The following is a 21,205-nucleotide window of genomic DNA, read 5'->3' on the forward strand; positions in this document are numbered from 1 at the left end:
TTTTATAGAAGAGGAAATCGAGAAGCCTAGAGAAGTTAGGTGACTTGCCCAAGGTCACACAGCAGGCAAGTGGCAGAGTCAGGATTGGAACCCAAATCTCCCTGGCCCCTTAGGAGAATAGACCAAAGAAGAAATCATTTCTATAAGGGTATCCCTGTGGCTTGTGCAGAGTCTCTTCCATCCCACTCGGAATGGGATCCTGGGGATAATAGGAATTATTAAACCCCAAATACCTTCAGGTCATCATCCTCCCCCTAGTAACACCCCCACCCCCACCACCACAGCACTTATGAACACATCCTATTCTAGAGAAACAGCATGGTTTAGTGGAAAGAACATGGGTTTGGGAGCCAGAGGTTGTGGGTTCTAATCCTGGCTCCACCACTTATCAGCTGTGTGACTTTGGGCAAGTCACCTAACTTCTCTGTGCCTCAGTTACCTCATCTGTAAAATGGGGATTAAGACTGTGAGCCCCATGTGGGACAACTTGATTACCTTGCATCTTCCCCAGTGCTTAGAACAATGCTTGGCACATAGTAAGTGCTTAACAAATACTATTATTATTCTCATTCCAAGTCAATCAGTGGTATTTACTGAGCAGTTACTGTGTACAGAGCAGTGTACTAAGCGCTTGGGAGAGTACAAACCAACAGAAATGGTAGATAGGTTTCCAGCTCACATCGTCTTCCAGAGAGGCAGAAGCCATGCCAGAGGGGACTGCCTGGGGGCTCCGGAATAGGACTCCAGAATCCCGCATTTCCTTCCAGCTCTTACCGTATTCCTGGCAGTCCAGGGATCTGAGATCCCAGCCAGTCTGGTCTCTGCTGCTTCAGAGATCCTTTTTTTTATTGGCATGTGTCAATCATTGAATGTGCACAATCAATACTGAGCATTTACTATGTCCAGAGCACTGTACTAAGCACTTGGGCGAGTGCAATTCAACAGAATTAGCAGACTTCCCCTGCCCATGCTAAGCACTAATTATGTGCCAGGCACTGTACTAAGCTCTGGGGTAGATACAAGCTAATCAGGTTGGACACAGTCCATGTCCCACATGAGGCTCACAGTCTTAATCCCCATTTTCCAGATGAGGTAACTGAGGCACAGAGAATTGAAGTGACTTGCCCAAGGTCACAGCAGAACAGTGGCAGAGCTGGGATTAGAACCTCCCCCTGTTCAGCCCAACCCTCTAACTGTGGAAAATGATAAAATGTCTCTTTCAGACTCCGTAGACTGAGGCTACAAAGGCTTTCCCCTGAAAAAGCCACCGTCAGGGCCCTAGGCTGGTTTTAGTTCCCTTGTGCTTTCCCTGGTAAGAAGGAAAGGCCCAGGTTCTCCCATGGCCCAGACCTATGCCTTCTTCTCCTTCCCCAGCCTGGAAGAAAAGGCTCAGCGCTCTGGTAGTTCAGCGCGACTCTATCCCCAGGAAGCCTGCAGTGGGGAGCCTTCCAATTATGCACAACTCAGCTCAGCCCAGCCCAGCCTAGCCCAGGCCAGGATCAATTCCCTGATCCCTGTCAATCAATCAATCAATCAATCAATCGTATTTATTGAGCGCTTACTGTGTGCAGAGCACTGTACTAAGTGCTTGGGAAGTATAAGTCGGCAACACACAGAGACAGTCCCTACCCAACAGCGGGCTCACAGTCTAGAAGGGGCTAATCCAATGAATAGCTATTGGCCTCTCTAAGCCAACTTCTCCAGAAGTAAGCCCCATTTTCCACACGCTGAGTCTTTGCAGAAAGGGTTTGATCAGATCCTGTACCCTCCTTCGAGATTTCCCAAGGCCCAGGGTTGGGGTTTGAGGCTGATGAAGAGAACTGTGGGTGGCTCAGCATCTCTGCCTCCCTTTTTTTTAAAATAGTATTCGTTAAGTGCTTAGTGTGTGCCAGACATTGTATTAAGCACTAGGGATAATACAAGCTAATCAGGTTGGACACAGCCTCTGTCCCACATGGGTCTCACTATATTAAGCCCCATGTTTGCCGATGAGGGGACTGAGGCACAGAGAAGTTAAGGGATTTGCCCAAGATCACACAGCAGACAAGTGGCAGAGCTGGGATTAAAACTCAGATCCTTCCAATTCCCATGATCTTTCCACTATACCATGCTACTTCTCCATGGATGGTGATGATACCCCAAAACTAGAGAGCTTCTCTGAGTGTACCCTTAATCTCCACTGCTCGCTCCAGAGGCAGCTTGTCCCCCTCCCCAGTTCCCGTGAAAATGGGAGCGGCTTCTGAGACATGAAACTCTGCAGCAGGAGCCAACGAGGACGGAGGATGGGCCCTGGATAAAAAGATCCCAGCCTTAAAGGCGTCCTGGCTTGAATCTTTATTGGACAGGGGACAGATCGTCTGAAAGCTGGACTGTCCAGTATCAAACCGGACAATTGACTATCTGACCTACAGCCTTTAGCCTGGTTGACAAAACTCTTACGCTGCCCAGGCTGTTTTCTACCCACCTCTTGGCAGGCTGGGTTGAGTTTTCTGGTTAGGTGCCCCTTATGTATTTCCTGACTTTCCAGAAGAAATTCAAGGGCTATCTCAAGGGAAATCCAGAACATGGCTCCCCTGGGACTCTGGCCTCCCCTTACCTTGCCCTTTCTTCCTCTTTCCTCCCTCCCTTCCTGGCCTAGTGGAAAGGGATCACAACCAGGAATCACAAGGACCGTGGTTTTAAACCCAGCATCACCACGTGTCTGCTGTGGGATCTTGGGCAAGTCACTTAACTTCTCTGGGCTTCGGTTCCCTCATCTGTAGAATGGGGTTCAAAACTGAGAAGCAGCATGGCTCAGTGGAAAGAGCATGGGCTTTGGAATCAGAGGTCATGGGTTCAAATCCCGGCTCCACCAATTGTCAGCTGTGTGACTTTGGGCAAGTCACTTCATTTCCCTGGGCCTCAGTTCCATCATCTGTAAAATGGGGATTAAGACTGTGAACCCCCCGTGGGACAACCTGATCACCTTGTAACCTCCCCAGATCTTAGAACAGTGCTTGCACATAGTAAGCACTTAATAAATGCCATTAAGAAAAAAATTGTGAGCCCCACATGGGCTATGGTTGTATACAACCTGATTAATTTGTTTCTACCCCAGTGCTTAGTACAGTGCCTGGCATATTGTAAGTGCCTAACAAATACCAAGAAAAATAATGGTAGCTGTCAAGCACACGCTCATTCATTTATTCAATCGTGCATATTGAGCACTTACTGTGTGCACAGCACTGTACTCAGTGCTTGGGAGAGTACAATATTACAATAAACACACTCCCTGCCCTCAACTAGCTGACAGTCTAGAAGGGGAGATAAACATTGATATAAATAAATAAATTACAGATATGTTCATAAGTGCTGGGGGTCTGGTGGGGGCAGAATGAAGGGAGCAAGGAAAGACAATGCAGAAAGAAGAGGGAAAAGAGGATAGGAGGGCTTAGTCACGGAGGGCCTCTTGGAGGAGATGGGCCTTCAGTGAGGCTTAGAAGGGAGAGAGAGTAAATTGTCTGTCAGATTCGAGAAGGGAGGGTGTTCCCAGCCAGAGGTAGGATGCAGACAAGAAGTCAGTGGCGAGATAGATGAGATGGAGGTACAGCGAGAAAGTTAGCATTAGAGGGGTAAAGTGTGCGGGCTGGGGTGTAGTAACAGAGTGGTGAGGTAGGAGGGGGCAAGGTGATTGACTGCTTTAAAGCCAACGGTGAGGAGTGTTTGTTCGATGAAGAGGTGGATGGGCAACCACTGGAGTTTCTTGAGGAGGGGAAATAATGGCCTGAGTGTTTTTGTAGAATAATGATCTGGGCAGCAGAGTGAAGTGTAGACTAGAGCGGGGAGCGGGAGGAGGCAGGGAGGTCAGCAAGAAGACTGATACAGTAATTAAGGTGGGGTAGGATAAATGATTGGATTAATAATAATATGGTAGCAGTTTGGATGGAGAGGAAAGGGTGGATTTTAGCAATGTCGTGAAGGTGGAATCAAGAGGATTTAGTGAGGGATTGAACAGGTGGGTTGAATGAGAGACAGGAGTCAAGGAGAACACCAAGGTTATGGGCTTGTGAGACAGGAAGGATGGGGGTGCCGCCTACCAGGATGGGAAAGTTAGGGGGAAGCCAGGTTTGGGTGGGAAGATAAAAATTTCAGTTTTAGATATATTAAGTTTGAGGTGATGGGAGGACATCCAAATAGAGATGTCTTAAAGGCAGGACGAAATGCAAGACTGCGGAGAGTGAGATCAGGGCTGGAGATGTAGGTTTGGGAATCATCCACCCAAGAGGTGGTAGTTGAAGCCATGTGAGTCAGTGAGTTCTCCAAGGGAGTGGGTGGAGATGGAGAATAGAAGGGGATCCAGAACTGAACCTTAAGGGAACACCAGATAGGGGGTGGGAGGCAGAGGAGGAGCCTGCAAAAGAGACTGAGAATGAGCGTCCAGAGAGATGGCCAACTTGTACTTCCCAAGCACTTAGTGCAGTGCTCTGCACACAGTAAGCACTCAATAAATACGGTTGAATGAATGAATGAATGAATGAATGAACCAGGAAAAGAGTCAGCGAAGCTGAGGTTGGACAAGATTCTAGGAGGAGAGGATGACCAACAGTGTCAAAGGCTGCTGAGAGATAGAGGAGGATTAAGATGTATAGAGGCTGTTAGATTTGACAGAGCACTGAACTAAGCATTTAGGAGAGAACACTAGATCAAATAGGCATGATCCCCGCCCTCAAGGACTCCCCTCTTTTCTCCACACCCCGCCTTTCATCCCCCATTGGCGTGCTCTCAGGGGAAGGCTGGGTTGAATCACATCTCACCCCAAGTCTCTCTGGACTTCTTGTTCAGTCCCACTCCCAATTCCAGAAAGCAGTTTGGTCGGAAATTAGCCAATTGTTTGAAACTTCCTCTTCATTACCCCTCGCTCTCCAACAACAACGTCACTCCAACTGCCGTGAGAAGGGCCGACGATAAAATAGGAAGTCCTGAGCCTGCTCCTGGTCTCTGCTGTTCTAGCGCCTCAGATGACCGGTTGGGCCCCGGTGGAAAAGCTCCTTCCAGCATCTGAGGTGTGACTTGGGAGCTCGGAGTGGGAGGAGGGGCAGAGGAGGAGATGCTCCGTGGCTTCATCTCCTCCTGGCAGGAGGAAGTGCGGGAGAGCTGGGCCGGGCCTTGAGCCTGTCTGAACCGTCTGGGCCTCAGGGCGGGAGGGCCCCGACAGTGGGGTGGAGGTTGTCGGGGGAGAAGGGAGGATGCGGATCCCTTACTGAACAGGGTGGGAAGAGCCCAAGTGTTTGGATGCTTTCCTTAACAGGTGGGAGGCAATTTGTGGTTGTCTCAGCTGCCAAGGGGGCAAACATCTGCAAACGCCACCTCCTCTTTCAACTTAGCCGGAGGGCCTGAGACGGGGGTCAGCCTCTTGCATTCTGGAGTCCCAGAAAAATGAGCAGTTGAGCGAGAGCTACTACTCTCCCACAGACACTTACCTCTCCCCACACTCACACACCCATGATTTAGGGTCGGCTTTGGGAGCTAGAGACAGCTCCTTCGCTCTCCGGAAGAGGTACTTTAACTTGGGCCAGGACAAAGAGTGACAGGAATTCCCTCCCAAGAAATCTTAAGGTGGTTTGCCCAGCCACAGGTTTTGTGTGTGTGCGTGTGGTTGTGTGTTTTCACACGTCCGTGGGCTTAGCTGTGTATTGTGGGAGTTTTGGGGTACGGTCCTTTGTGTGTGTAGCGTGTGAGGGTATTGAGGAGAAGAAAGACGTTGTGTGGGGTCTCTGGGTTGCTGACAAGTGGGGGTAGCTCAGGTGAGTGAGGGCCAGCCATTTATAGCAGCGTCCTTTGCCTTTTCCAGGGACCAGGCAGCTCTGGCCCAGCCAGGAGAGAGCTGAGGGGAAGGAGACAGCCCCCGGGGGTTGAAGAGTCTGAAACCCTCCAGGTCCTGAGTGCAGGAGGGGCGGAGCCCCATCCGGCCCCGGTTCACTGGAGCGGAGCCAAGTGGCTTCTCGATTTCCATTTTCTGCCGTGCAGCTGTCAAACCAGGACACAGCTGGGTAAGACCCTGCCTTTTGGTGACGGTGCTGTGCTTCTGCTCTCCAGGTCCCAGGTTGTCTGCTTCTGTCCAGGGGCACCCGGAGAGGAGAGCCTGGAGAGGAGAGTCCGTGCTCTTGGCGGAGGTTAGGACCCCGGGTGGCATTGACATCTGAGCAGGGCCCGAGAAGGGCCCAATTGAGTGACCAGCCAGCCCAGCGGCTCCCACAGGCGACAGACTCTGCCTTCGGCCCTCCCTTGGTCTCGCTGCTGATCTCAGCTGGAGTGAGGAGATGGCGCCGCTCTCGAAGGCTCTCTCCCTCACCCTGCTCGCTCTGTGCTGGGCTGTTGCAGTCGAGGGAGACCAAGGTAGGAGAGTTTCTCCCCTCCGTTCTGCCCAACCTCTCTCCACTTCTCTCCCGTTGCCTGCCTACCAACCTCCCCCCTCATCTCTCTCGGCCAATTCTCCTCTCTCCCTCAACAAACCTCACCGGCTTACCTGGTCATCCACCATAGGGCCTCCAATAGGACCCCCCCATGGCCGGAGGAAGGGGTTCGGATCCGCCAGGTGAGTGGGAAGGTGGACCGGGCTCCATTTAACCTGAGGAAAGAGACTATCAGGGAGGCCAAACCAATAACCTTTCTAATTTTTCAGGCCTCAGTGGAGCCTTATTTTGTCTCTCTAAATTCCAAGTCAGTAAGATGTGTCTCTTTTGGGGGAATTTTGAGAGGATCTTTGCTGCGGGATTGTATGGGGGTCAACTTCTTCGGGACCCACATCGCCCTGGTTGCTATCGCCCCAAAAGGACTCTGAAAATGTGGTCGAGTTTCTGACCTAGCGAAACCACAACCCGGTATCAGGATTCATGGTCAGGGGCCGCTCCTGCTTATTCGTCCGCCCCATGGGCGATGGGGATGGTGGGGAAGGAATATTTGAGGTGGACTGACCTCTTCCAGGGAGGCTCCCCCTCCCCTCTCCTCCCTTCGAGGCCTTCCAAGACTGAGAGAGGAGGTCTCTTGTAGGTGTAGGCTGGGATTAGGGAATGGGGGGAGGGTGGGGGGGTCAAGCTTCTGGAGCTGCTTGTGATGGAACCGCTTTTCCCTGTGGTTCCCAGAAAGCTTCCTGCTGCAGAACCTGCACTGCCACAATGACTTCACCACCCAGATTGTCTGTCACTGGGCAGAAAAGACGGACAGCCACCGCTACATCCCCATGAACCTCTACCACAGTTACACGGGGTGAGTGTCCCAACCGACTGCTCTCTGACGGCCTGAGGTTAAAGGGGAGAAAGAGGTCGAGATCAGGTCCGGGCTCCACCGGCCCTTTCCTGGGATGGAGAGAGAGACAGAGAGAGTAGCACGGTCTGATGGAGAGAGTCCAGGCCTGAGAGTCAGATAGGCCTGGGTTCTAATTCCGCTTCAGCCAATACATTTGGAAGAGAACAACAGAGAGGGCAAACACAACCCCTGCTCTGAAGGAGTTTACAGTCTAGCCAATCAATCTCTTACCCTCCCCTTCCTTAAAGCTGTTTTGGAAATAGCCTCCTCCAGGAAGCCTTCTTAGATCACCCCCTCCTCCACTGTCCCACATTTTATGTGTAGCTCTTAAATACTGCGTCTAGAGTCCTGTTAGGCGTTCTGAGCTCTGGGTTCCCGGAATCTGCACTCTGTCTAATTGCATCTCCTGTCATTCATTCATTCAAGCATATTTATTGGGTGCTTACTGTGTGCAGAGCACTGACTAAGCAGTTGGAAAGTACATTTCAGCAACAAAGAGAGACAATCCCTGCCCATAACGGGCTGTCTTCCCCTAGTTCACTCATTCATTCATTCATTCAATCATATTTATTGAGTACTTACTAGTTGATTGTAAGCCTTGAGGGCAGGGACCTTGATTTGTTTTTCCGTTTGGTACAAAAAACGTCGAGATAGACAAAATTGAGGTACAGCAAGTAGGTTGGCTTTAAAGGAGAGGAGTGAATGGGCTGGACTGTAGTAGGAGAGCAGAAAGGTGAGTTGTGGGGAGGGGCGGGGGATGTGTGTCAAGGAGATCTACAGCTTTAAAGCCAGTGGAGAGGAGTTTCTGTTTGGTGCTGAGGTGGATAGGCAACCACTGGAGGTTCTTGAGGAGTGGGGAAACATGGACTGAATGTTTTTGTAGAAAAATGATCTGGGCAGAAGACTGAAGTATGGACTGGAGTCCATGATGGTTTCAAATGACCCCAGGGGAGGTGCCCCATGGGTTTCTGGGATGATACAACGGTACCGCCTGAAAGTTGACGTCCAGGGTGTTGTCGGCCCCAGTGGATGCCCCCACGGGCCGTTCGGGCTGTCAGCCGTGGGGGCAGCGAGTGACGGAGCCCTGCTCCGGCCCCTGAGGTCTTCTTGATCTCGTTCTCGCCCAGCCACATGCCCCAGCGGATTCCCTGCGAGCCGGACCCTGACCCGATCATCCCAGACTGCGCCAATTCCTCTTGCCTGCCCTGGAAGTGCGTCCTGAACTTTTCCACCTTCACCAGCAGCTCCGTTGACATCTACTCTTTCCAGACATCCCGGGAGCTGAAGGCAGAGCTGAGCGTCGATCTCTTCCAGAGCGGTGAGGAGGGAGGGGCAGCATGGTGGGGTAGAGAAGCAACATGGTGAAGTGGCTAGAGCACGGGCCTGAGAGTCAGAAGGTCATGGGTTCTAATCCCAGCTCTGCCACTTGTCTGTTGTGTGACCTTGGGCAAGTCACTTCATTTCTCTGTGCCTCAGTTACGTCATCTGTAAAATAGGGATTGAGGCTGTGAACCCCACGTGGGACAAGTATGGTGTCTGACCCGATTTGCTTGTAACTGCCCCAGGGCTTAGAACAGTGTCTGGCACTTAGTAAGTGCTTAACAAATACCCTAATTATTATTTATTATATTAGGGGCCTCCTGTGGCCGTTCAGGATCCCCAGGCTGCAGTCCCCTGGGGTAGCCCAGACAAGGAGGAGGGGCCTAGGACCTGTGCTACAGGAAACTGGACTGAGCCCCCGACTTACGAGCCCACCCCAGGACTCAGGAGGCCCTGGAGTCCAGTTGCCTGCCATTGCCTACTTTCCCGATCATCATTAACTCTTTTTGGGGAGCAAATGTATCTACCAACTCTATCTTATTGTCCTTTCCCTAGCACTTAGTATAGTGCTCTGCACACAGTAAGTGCTCAATAAATGCCATTGACTAACAGGTGTCTGGATGACCAGTAGCCCCCTCATTGATTCCGGAGTTTCTGTGGTTTAGTCACATGTTCTCTTTCCCCTTGGGATTAGTTCAAGAGGTCAGTCAATCAACCCATGGTTTTGCTTGGAAACCTCCTATGTTTGGAGCCCTGTATTAATTCCCTGGGAGAGTACAATTTACCTGCCGTGTGACCTTGAGAAAGTCACTTCACTTCTCTGGGCCTCAGTTACCTCGTCTGCAAACTCGGGGTTCAAAACCTGCTTTCCCTCCTACCTAAACTGTGAACCCCATGTGGGGCCTGATTATCTTTTATGTACCCCAGTGCTTAGTACAGTGCTTGGCACTTAACAAATACCATAGTTATTACAACTAGACTGTAAGCTCCTTGTGGGCAGAGAACATGTCCACCAACTCTGTTATATTGTGTTGTCCCCCTCCCCAGTCACTTGGTACAGTGTTCAGCACACAGTAAGTGCTCAATAAATACCATTGATCGATCTCAGTGGAAGCAAGAAAAACGTTCCCTACTCTCGAGAAGCTTATAATCTAGAGGGAAAGAAATACACATTTATGACACGGATAGAGCATTTACTACATACTAAACACTGGGGTGGACACAAAGTAGTCAGATTGGACCCCGTCCCTTGACCCCCATGGGTTCACATTCTCAGAGGCAGGGAGAGGCAGGTTTTATTTTCTGTGTTTTATAAGTGAAGAACCAGAGGCCCAGAGATGTTCAATAACTTGTCCAAGGTCACACAGCAGGCCAGTGGCAGAGCTTGGAAAAGTTTTTCAGGCCCACATCATCCTGGTCAAAATCAATCAATCTACCAGTGATCAATCAATTGCATTTATCAAGCACTAGCTGTGTGCCGAGCACTACACTAATCGCTTGGGAGAGTACCATGTAACAGTCAGTCAGTCAATTGTACTGATTGAGCGCTTACTGCATGCAAAGCACAGTACTAAGCACTTGGGAACGTACAATAAAACAATAGACACATTCCCTGCCCCCAAAGAGCTTACGGAGTTGGTAGACATGTCCCCTGTCCACATGACAGCCTGGACGGAACAAATTGGCAAGACTTGGATCGTGACCAGTAGATCATAATAATAATAATAATGAAATTTATTAAGCACTTACTGTGTGCAAAGCACTGTTCTAAGAGCTGGGGCGGTTACAAGGTGATCGGGTTGTCCCACGGGGGCTCACAGTCTTCATCCCCAATTTACGGATGAGGTAACTGAGGCCCAGAGAAGTGAAGTGACTTGCCCAAAGTCACACAGCTGACAATTGGCGGAGCAGGGATTTGAACCCGTGACTTCCGACTCCAAAGCCCGTGCTCTTTCCACTGAGCCACGCTGCTCATTGTACCTTCATATATGTACCTATATCTACCTTACCTTAAATGTACCTCGTATGTATCTTCATATAATGAAGGTATAGAGCTGCAGGTATGGGCAGCCTCTTAGTTCTGTTGTCCCAGCAGAAGTCAAGGCAGGTGGCTGAGAGGGGCCGCTCAGATGCACAGCCACTTCTGCTGAGGGACAGGGCCTCAGCGCTTACCCCACCTTAGGCTCAGACTTCAAGCAAAGCTACCCTTAATCGATCCATCCATCCACCAATACTATTTAATGATTACCAACTCTGTGTCAAGCACTGTACTGAGTGCTTGGGAAGGTCCGTTAGACCGGAAAGACCTGATCCCTGACCTCAACTGAGGTCTCCTTCTTGTGTCCTGCTCCATCTTGTCTAATAATGAATAGCCTGCTGTCCTTTGACCTTACAGTCCAGCCTCCAGCCCCCAAGCAGCTCAATGTCACCTCCATTGGAGAGAAAGGCTTTCTACTCTCTTGGAATGTCAGCAGTGAGGTGCCAATGCGGGACCTGGAGTTCGAAGTTCTCTACAAGAGGCAGAAGGACTCTTGGGAGGTAGGAAATGAGGCTTGTCAACCCAACCCGACCCAATCTAATCTAAGAACTGATGTGCCCTCCTTTCTCTCCCTCCACCACTCCAACCCCACTCCCTTCTCTCCTTCTACAGCCCAGCCCACACCCTCCGCTCCTCTGCTGCTAACCTCCTCACTGCACCTCATTCTCTCCTGTCCTGCCATCGACCCCCGGCCCATGTCCTCCCCCAGGCCTGGAATGCCCTCCTTCCACACATCCACCAAGCTAGCTCTCTTCCTCCCTTCAAAGCCCTACTGAGAGCTCACCTCCTCCAGGAGGCCTTTCCAGACTGAGCACCCCTTTTCCTCTCCTCCCAGCCCTACCTCCTTCCCCTCCCCACAGCACCTGTATATATGTTTGTACAGATTTATTACTCTATTTATTTTCCTTGTACATATTTACTATTCTATTTATTTTGTTAATGATGCACATTTAGCTTTAATTCTATTTGGTCTGATGACTTGACACCTGTCCACATGTTTTGTTTTGTTGTCTGTCTCCCCTTTCTAGACTGTGAGCCTGTTGTTGGGTAAGGACCGTCTCTATATGTTGCCAACTGTAGGGACCATCTCTATACGTTGCCAACTTGCACTTCCCAAGCACTTAGTACAGTGCTCTGCACATAGTAAGCGCTCAATAAATATGATTGAATGAATGAATGAATGAACCTCTGCCAACCTCCCTCCCCATCATCGACCCTGGTCTGACCCTGATCTAACGGCAGCCACTTCTCCATGGGCAGGATGCTTCATCCAGGTACATCTTAAACAGAACCCACATGATCTTAAATGACACCCTCATTCCTGGGAGCACTTACGTAGCCAGAATTCGGACCAGGATCGCCCCAAGCAGCACACTCTCTGGGCGCCCCAGTGCATGGAGTCCTGAGAAAACCTGGCAGTCACAAGCAGGTAACTTTGGGGCTGGAGGCGGGAGGTAGTGCTGGGGAGGGTGGGGTCTGATGGAATTTTCTATGAGCTCCAGGGAGACCCCCAGGCCTCCCCTCAGGTTTTCTCCCATCTTGGATTATTCTGGAACAACCTTCTCCACTCTCTGCTGGGCCCAGTTTAGACTCCATCCTCCTGTCCATTCCCCAAACTCACTACATTCTCCAAACCCATAAGCAACCCCATGGGTTGACGACCCCAGGACCCCTGAGTAACTTTCCACCACCTAGGACTTCCTGCTCAGAGGATTAAAAACCTCAGAGAAATTACAAGCAAGTCACAGGGGCAGAAAAGACCTTGTTGGTTAAAAGAGGGGTTTAGAGAGGTCCAGGGACAAGAGGTTCATGATGAACTGGAGGGAAAGGGCAGGGGAAATGTTAAGGATGACCCAATTCTCACCATGAAGACAGATGTCACGTGGGCAATGGGAAATGGCTCCTGGGAGCATCTTTGGGTCTCACTGTCAGAAAGGGGCCCTGGGGCTGGAAGTACGATGGGAGTGGCTCACATTTGATAAAGAACACCAGAAATGCCATAGTGACTTTGAATCGGACTGCAGTCGTTCAATAGTGTGGCCCGCTCCAGCAAAGGAAAGACTAGGACCTGGCCTTCCAGAGCCCGGGCTTCACCAGACAGAACTAGTCTGGCCCGAACTCCCTTCTCCTCTGGCCCAGCTGGGCTTGGCACCCACGGCAGGGTGAGCCTGGAGACCCAGGAGCCGGTACCCGGTCGCCCCCTCAAGCAGGATGGTTGCTTCCCCTCCACCCCAATGGTGGGTGCAGAACATGAGTGGTCTCCTGGGGTGTCACTCTGTTCCCCCCAGGTGACGAGGCTCAACCCAGGAACCTCCAGTGCCACTTCGATGGGACCAACCTGCTCAGCTGCAGCTGGGAAGTGACCGCCGCAGTTAATGACTCCGTCCCTTTCAGCCTCTTCTACAAGCCGGGCCCGGGGGCTGAGTGAGTGACCGATCTCCCCTTCCTTCCCCCAAGCTGCTCCTCCCCCTTGCCCTTCCTGCCTCCCGTCCCCTATTCCCCCAATCCTGCTGGTGGGAGCAGCAGTCACCCCTCTGCTCCTGACACCCCAGGCAAGGCCTCCCTTCACCGCGTCTGTCCCCAGGGAGAAGGAATGCATCCCGGAGTCACAGCCGTTGCAGGAAAAGGCCAACAGCAGTGTGGTCCTGCAGCACTGTCAGGTGCTCGTCACTGAACCCCACAGGCACAGCAACTACCTCGTGACCGTCCGGCCCAAGGAGGAGAAGAAAGAGATCCTCAGTTATACCAACAGTGAGCACAGCTTTGTCCAGTTGGGCACTGCATGGGCCCCGCCACAACATGGCTCCTGGGGGAGGGAGGAAGGTGGAAGGGGGTGTGGGAGGGGATGAAGCTATTAGTTACTCTCCTGATGCCTTTACTCCATCCATCCTGGTCTCCCTCCCTCCCTGCGCCTTATTGGTTTCTCACGCATCCTCCCTTTTCAGCCCCACTGCGTCCTGCCCTGTGGCTCCCTGCCAGCCTGCCCCTGTCAGGAGACCTCACACCTGAGGACAGAGAGAGCGTCTCCAGTTTCCCACCTTTGTTCACTTCCAAACCGTTCATAGAGGAGGCCCACTGGGGAACCACACACTCTTGAGTCACCAATTCCTTTGATTGGGTAGACCCGAAGAGCAGATTAATTTATAAACCAGAGGGCCAGGAGGGGAAGAGCACAAGCCCGGGAGTCTGGAGATCTGGGCTCTAATCTCCACTCTGCCCATTTACCTACTGCCTGACTCTGAATGCACTTAACTTCTCTGTGCCTGTCACCTCATCTGTAAAATAGGGCCTCTTCTCCCCCCTTAAAATGTGAGCCTCATATCAGACAGGAGGTGTGTCTGACCTGATTATTTTGTATCTATCCCAGCACTTAGTAGAGTACTTGGCACATAATAAGTGCTCACAAATTATTATTATTATTGTTTTTTAATGGTATTTGTTAAGCGCTTACTATGCGCAAAGCACTGTTCTAAGTGCTGGGGAGGTTACAAGATGATCAGGTTGCCCCACATGGGACTCACAGTTTTAATCCCCATTTTACAGATGAGGTAATTGAGGCACAGAGAAGTGAAGTGACTTTCCCAAAGTCACACAGCTGACAGTTGGCAGAGCTGGGATTTGAACCCATGACCTCTGACTCCCAAGCCATGCTGCTCCTCAGGGAACATTGGCTTGGGGCCAGGGATAATTTGGGTGGGCGTGAGTGTCTGTTAATGGGAAGATGAGTGAGGATCAATCTTCTACCCAACCTGTAATGGAATTTTGTTTTTTCCACACACTGCAAAAGTAAGCAGCCTAATGTACTGATGTTATAAGGATCCATGTAAAGGTTCTTTGTGGAGCTCATCAGATCGCCGTAGTTGCTAAGCACATCCCTTTCTGTAATAAAAGTGGTAGCATTTATTAAGTGCTTACTGTGTGCTGAGCACCTGACTAGGTTCAAGGTAATCAGATCTGACTCAGTTTCTGCCCCACACCAGGCTCACCACCTATGAGGGAGGGAAAACAGGTATTTTGTCCTAATTTTACAGATGAGGAAGCTGAGGCACAGAGAAGTTAAGTGACTTGCCCAAAGTCACACTCTGACAATTGGCAGAGTCTGGATTTGAACCCATGACCTCTGACTCCAAAACCCGTGCTCTTTCCACTGAGCCACACGGGGATTGGTGACCCTACTGTGGCGTGTGTCAGTGAGCATCCATTGCCACCTCCAGCGACAAAATCGTGTGACTGTCGCCCACCTGGGCCATTCAGGGTCACCAATCTGATCCCAAGAAGCACCCCGTGGGATGGGGGCGAGGGACACCCAGGCACGATATCGTTTTGTCTTCCAGTTCAACCACCCGCGCCGTTCAACGTCAGGATGACCCCAAAAAACAATGAATACCTGCTGCAATGGGACAGCCTGAAGATATCCTTTGACATCAGGCAGGCCTTTCAAGTGGAGCTCAGGAGGAACAACGAGCCGTGGGAGGTCTGGAACTGTTGGGGTGGGAAGGGAACGGAGGCTGGGGACGGGTGAGGATGCAGAGCTGGGAGGCTGGAAGCCAGTAGGGAGCTGGGACACTTGGACAAAGGCAGACCAGCCGAAAGGAGGCTGATGGGGCAAGGAGAGGCCGGGCAGGTGGAGACTGTCGAGGAGCTGGCATTCAGCAAAGCCGGGGCAGCTGAGTACGCAATAAGCTGACAGAGTGGCGTGGCTGGGGAGGGGGTGTTTTCTGAGAAACCCGAGAGCCAGCAGGGACTCTTGGGAAATAGGCGCATGTCTCCATTCACCTCAAAATCCTCCAATGGGTTCCCATTTCTCTCTGCATTGAGCAGAAACTCCTCACCATTGTCTTTAAGGCGCTCAATTGACTCCTCCCACTATCTATCCTTGCTCCTCTCCTTGCTCGTACTCTTAGCTCCTCTGATACCAACGTACTCACTGGGCCTCAGTCCACTGCTCTCCCATCTTCAAAACCCTATTCAAATCACAACTCCTCCAGGAAGCCTTCCCCGACTAACCTCTAATCTCCCCACCCTACTTTCCCTCCCTTCCACATCATTTAGGCACTGGAATCTTCACCTGTGGAGCAGTTAGCTTCTCACCAGAGCCCCTCTTGCCCCCCTCCTCCACGCACTGCATTTCATCCAGATTTTTACACTCTGTAGCTTCCCCTACCTCTAATTTATTCTAGCATCTCTCTCCCCCACCCACAAGATTGTAAGCTCCTTGAAGGTAGGGATTGTCCCTTCCCAACCCTATTGTCCTCTCCCAAGCACTTCGCACACAGTAAGAGCTCCTCCTAGTACTTTGCGCAGAGTAGGAGCGCCTTCCATTAAGTTCTCCCTCCTACTTAGATTGTGAGGCTCATGTGGGATGGTAAGTGTAACCAGCCTGTTTAGAATCTTAGTACTTAGAGTGATGCTTGGTACATAGTAAACACTTACAAATGCCACGAAACAAAGAGAGCTCAGTAGATACAATTAATTGATGGATGGATTGGGAGGCCTGAGGTTGGGAGAAATCCTGGATTTCTTCCTCTGATTTGTTCTTCCTCCTGCTCCCCTCCTCCAGGCAGCCCATGAAGAGGTGATCAGTGGCCTTTTTCAGTTTTCCATCCCGCTGTATAAGCTGAAGCCTTCGTCCACCTACAGCGCGAGGGTGCGGGCCAAGGTCCACTCTGAATATGGCTACCGCGGGAATTGGAGTCCGTGGAGCTCCGAGGTCCACTGGGAAACCAAAAGTGGTGTGTCTTCCCTCCCCTAACGGGTCTTCCCTGGCTCTGCGGGGCCCAGGGTCCTGAGAGAGACGGTAGAATTTTCCAACGGAAATTTGCTCGGTGATGCCTGTCTCTCCCCAATCCCCATCTCCCCCACATCCCTGCCAGGTGTTCCCCCCTAGGGTCACAGAGAAGAGTTGACCCCTAAGACTCTACTCACTCCCTCTTCCTCCTCTCACACCACTGGCATTTCCTTTTTCAAAGAGTTGCCTCCCTGGTTCCTCTACCTGTTGCTGGTGTTCTTCATCGTCATGCTCTTCTTCGGAGTCTGGTGCTGCCACACTTATGGGACCAGGTAAGCGGGTGCCTGTGAGGGGGTCCCACCCCCACCTTGGGCAGGGCTTGGGCCCCAGTGCCCTGCGGCTGGAAACTGGGGGGTGGAGACGGTTTCCCTCTGATGTGCCTAGGGGTTGACAGGGTGGCTGGCAGGGGCAGAACAGAGATCGCGGTCCTTGTTTTACGTGATGGGGAGGGCCCGCTTCTGCAAGCCGCATTTACAATCCAGGAGTGCCGGCATCCAGCCCCGGGCTCTAGCATATGGGTGTGAGGGCAGGGGCAGACACTCTTTCTCTCCGGGTCCCATTCCCTGGCCACCGAGGGGGTAAGAAGCTTCTCCCACCAAAAGCAGCTTCTCGCCTTTGCAGGTTGAGGAAGAAGTGGGAAGAAAAGATCCCGAACCCCAGTAAGAGCCATCTGTTCCAGACCTACAAGGAGGTAGGTTGGGCAGAGGCAGGCAAGAGTCAGCAGGAGACTTTTGGGGGATTCTCCTCCTGCCCATCCCCGACCCCACTGCCGGGACAGCAGGGTTAAGTAAGAACCAGAGAAGGGAGAGACAGGGGACAGGGAACTCAGCAAGGAGTCTGATGCTAATAAAAGTGGGATAGGAAAAGTGCTTGGATTAACACAGTAGCAGTTTGGATGGAGATGAAAGGGGAGGATTTCAGCGATGTTGTGAAGATTCAGGACTTGGTGACGTTGAATATGTGGGTTGAGTGAGGGAGATGAGTCAAGGAGAACGTTAAAGTTATGGGCTTTTGAGGCAGGGAGGATGGTAGTTCTGTAATAATAATATTAATGGTACTTGTTAAGCACTTACTATGTGCCAAGTACTATTGTAAGCACTGGGGTAGATACGAGTTAATCAGGTTGGACACAGTGCCTTGTCCCACAGTGGGCTCACAATCTTAATCCCCATTTTTCACAGATGAGCTAACTGAGGCCCAGAGAAGTTAAGTGCCTAAGGTCACACAGCAAACAAGTAGTGGAGACAGGGTTAGAACCAAACTCCTCTGACTCCAGGCTCATGCTCTATCCACCAGGCCACAATTGACTGAGTACTTACTGTGTACAGAGCACTGTGCTGAGCACTTGGGAGAGGACAACAGAACAGAATTGCCCTGCTACCCACATTCCCCTCCCATAATCTTCTGGAATGGTGTCTTTCTTTCCTCAGAGCGGAGGCTGGGGGGCCCTGATGGCCAATAACCTGGCTGCCTTCAGCAAGGAGAGCCCCTTGGGGAAGCGGGAGTCGAATGGTAGCATCTCAGAGCTGGAAGGGTGAGTGATGGGCAGGATCCCGAGGGGAGCAGGGATGGGGGGCTTGGGTCTTCTGATTTCCTGGCCCTGCCTGAATCTTCCTGAATCTTCCCTTCTGCCCCAGCTCTGCTGAGCTAAATCGGACCAATGAAACATTGAATTTGGAGACACTCCCCTCCCCAATAGCTCCCCTCTCCCCACTATGTCTCCTCCCCTGTTCTGGGCTGCCAAAGGGTTCTAGTAACTCCTGGAGTAGTTTCCCCTTTTGTCCCTGGTTGCAGTGTCCCTGGAGTGCCCCACCCATGACCTCACAGTTGTCCTCCTGGCCCAATTTTGAGGGTGGGGGGATTCAGGACTTGAGGGGAAGTCTGTGCCTGGCTGAACCTGGTTAGATCAGTGGGGAGCTCAAATTCACTTTTAAATTTACGTTACTTTTCCTCCCAAGGACTCCCTCTACCTGGGCTCCACTGGCCCCTCTGGTTGACCCCAACTTGGGGTCTGGATGTGCAGGGTGCCCCCGTTTTGCCCAGGGCCACTTTCCATCAAAAGCAGGCATGGAGCTTGCCTGTATCCTCCAGAACAACCCTCAGGCAAGCCCTCCTGCCTCACTTACCTCGTTTTCCTCTCAGGGGGACTCCTGGGGGCTCAGAGGAGAAGAGCGAGGTGTCGTCCCTCACCGCAGTGGTCCCCGAAGATCAGAACCAACCATTCCCCAGCCAAGACCTCAGTGAGACCACTGCCCTCCCCATCTGCCGGGCCCCCCCACAGGCCAGCACGGAGCCCACCGGTCCCTCCAAGGCACCATCAGTCAGCTTTGACTTCAACGGGCCCTATCTCCATGAGCCTCACACGGGCTCCCTACCCAGTGTTCTTCAAGGGCCGGAGCCCCGCCCGGGCCAGCGCAGCACCAAGCTGGCGCCAGGGTCCCTGGACTATTTATGTCTGCCTCAGGGTGGCCAACCCCAGCCTGGCATTGGAACTATGGCGGGAGGGGCTGGCTTCCCGGAGGAGCGGGCCGCTAGCCCAAGCCCAGTGCCCATGCTACTCCTCCAGCAGGCTCCAGTCCCGGCCCAGGCTGGGCCCCTACGGCCCCTAACTGCCGGGCCAGGTGAGCCCCTGGGGAGAGAGGAGATCGGGGTGCCACCGCCAGCTGTCCCCGGAGGGTCCTGCTCTTGGGCAGAGGGAACCAAGTACGTCACGGCCAAGGATCTGATTCTGACACCGGTGGCCAAGTTCGGGGGTCTGCAACCTGCCACTCTTGTGGTCCCTCTGGCCGGCTCGCTCGGCAGTCCAGGCCGAAGGCCGGCGGCTGAGCCCGCGATCCCCCCGGTCTCCCAGCCGTTGGCCCTGGAGGACTACGTGGAGCATCCTCCGGGCCTGAGCCAGGGCCCCCTCATGTTGAGCGACTGCTCCCCAGCGGGGAGCCTAGGAGACCCTCAGCACAATGTCATGTTTAACCCTGATGGCCTGGGACTCGTCCTCCTCCAGCAGGTGGGAGATTACTGCTTCTTCCCAGGGCCTGGTTCCACCCAGGAGCCCCTCCTGGACAAGGCCGGGGGACGGCAGGCTCCGGACACCACCCTGGAGCCGGAGGGTGGGGCGGACAAGCGGCTTCCGGCCCAGACCCCGACCCAGCCGCCCGCCATCCAGCTGTTTAAGGCCTTCAAGCAGGACGATTACCTGATGCTGCCACCCTGGGCCATAAACAGAGCCAGCGAAGCTTGCTAAGGTCTCATCTCCAGAATCCCCGCCTGGATCCTCCACCTTTCTCCCACCTCGCCAAGGAAGCCCCCTCCTCCTCTCCCTTTCCCTTCCCTGCCCTCCAAACAATCTCTTTGGGCAGCTGCCTCCCAGCACCCCCGGGGCTTGGTCTGGCACCGCGGACAGAAACAGACACGAGACAAGAAGGGAGCGGACTGGGGCCGGGTCTGCAGGCCGCCCACTGGGGATGACGTTCCCCGGGGAGTGAAGTGCCCAGGGCTGGTGGAGCTGGGAGAAATGGCCCAGCACCTGGATCTGATGTGCTCTACCGACCTGGAGGGGACACCATGATTCAACACCTAGATACGTCCTCGTCATCTGGACCGCCGAAGAGACCGCCTGGGGTCTCGGAGGGGACACCTTCACTGCCATCTTTGAGAGGAAGGGTTAAAGATCGGGTGCCTAAAGTCATCAGGACATCGCATTCCTCTCCGTGGCTGACAGAGCCCGAGGAAGAAGATCGTCGACCCAATGCTACCAGAAACACGACACGGCTTCCGATCCGATTACCGTCAAACGGACGTGATCTTCGCAGCACGCCAGCTGTGCAAAAATTGCAAGGGACAGCCCCGGGGATCTTTGTATGGATTACACAGACCTCACAGAAGCACGTGACACCGTCAGAAAACTTAGACTCTGGAAAATGCTTAGGAAATTTGGATGTCCTGGAAAGCTCACTAAGATTCTAAGACTACTTGGGGACAGTTTGGCTGGCTGGTTCAGAACTGGGGGGGGGCCTGTCTCATCCCACCGCCAGCAGGGTAGAGAAGGGATGGGTTATGGGCCTGGTCCTGTTCAATTCATCTTGTTCAGCCATGCTGGAAGATGAAATGAGAAACTGGGCTGTACTAAGCGCTAGGGTGGATACAAGAAAATCAGGTTGGACACAGCCCCTGTCTCAAATGGGACTCACAGTCTCAATCCCCATTTTACAGATGAGGGAACCGAGGCCCAGAGAAGTGAAGCGACTTGCCCAAGGTCACACAGCAGACAAGTGGCAGAGCTGGGATTAGAGCCCATGACCTTCTGACTCCTAGGCCTGGGCTCCCGCACTGCTTTCCAACAGCAACAGCGGCTTCTTTGGGTTTTCAATTCAGGGCAGGGGAGGGGCCTTTCTGGGCAAGTCATCATCATCATCATCATCATCAATCGCATTTATTGAGCGCTTACTGTGTGCAGAGCACTGTACTAAGCACTTGGGAAGTACAAATTGGCAACATCTAGAGACAGTCCCTAACCAACAGTGGGCTCACAGTCTAAAAGGGGGAGACAAAACCAAACATACTAACCAAATCAAATAAATAGAATAGATATGTACAAGTAAAATAAATAAATAGAGTAATAAATATGTACAAACATATATACATATATACAGGTGCTGTGGGGAAGGGAAGGAGGTAAAATGGGGGGGATGGAGAGGGGGATGATTGATTGATTGACTGTATATGTTGCCAACTTGCACTTCCCAAGCGCTTAGTACAGTGCTCTGCACACAGTAAGC

At 52.4% G+C, this 21,205-nt stretch overlaps 1 protein-coding gene across 1 annotated transcript; it reads left to right on the forward strand.

Annotated features, from left to right (window-relative positions):
• The first annotated feature begins 1,339 nt into the window (after positions 1 to 1,339).
• On the forward strand, positions 1,340 to 20,607 carry CSF2RB (colony stimulating factor 2 receptor subunit beta). The gene is made up of 15 exons (XM_038756077.1): positions 1,340 to 1,400; positions 5,915 to 6,029; positions 6,287 to 6,375; positions 7,122 to 7,245; positions 8,412 to 8,602; positions 11,000 to 11,142; positions 11,903 to 12,071; positions 12,931 to 13,066; positions 13,227 to 13,393; positions 14,977 to 15,116; positions 16,203 to 16,374; positions 16,612 to 16,702; positions 17,052 to 17,121; positions 17,861 to 17,964; positions 18,573 to 20,607. The coding sequence occupies exons 1-15, from the start codon at positions 1,340 to 1,342 to the stop codon at positions 19,669 to 19,671; spliced, it is 2,871 nt and encodes a 956-aa protein (XP_038612005.1). The 3' UTR covers positions 19,672 to 20,607.
• The last annotated feature ends 598 nt before the right edge of the window (positions 20,608 to 21,205 follow it).

The sequence above is a fragment of the Tachyglossus aculeatus genome, chromosome 14, assembly GCF_015852505.1.
Source record: "Tachyglossus aculeatus isolate mTacAcu1 chromosome 14, mTacAcu1.pri, whole genome shotgun sequence".
Lineage (NCBI taxonomy): Eukaryota > Metazoa > Chordata > Mammalia > Monotremata > Tachyglossidae > Tachyglossus > Tachyglossus aculeatus.

Coding starts and splice junctions, on each gene's coding strand:
- CSF2RB (XM_038756077.1), top strand. CDS start 1,340: ATGGCCCAGACCTATGCCTTCTTCTCCTTCCCCAGCCTGGAAGAAAAG. Junction 6,376..7,121: donor TGCAGTCGAGGGAGACCAAG/GTAGGAGAGTTT, acceptor TGTGGTTCCCAG/AAAGCTTCCTGCTGCAGAAC. Junction 8,603..10,999: donor CGTCGATCTCTTCCAGAGCG/GTGAGGAGGGAG, acceptor TTGACCTTACAG/TCCAGCCTCCAGCCCCCAAG.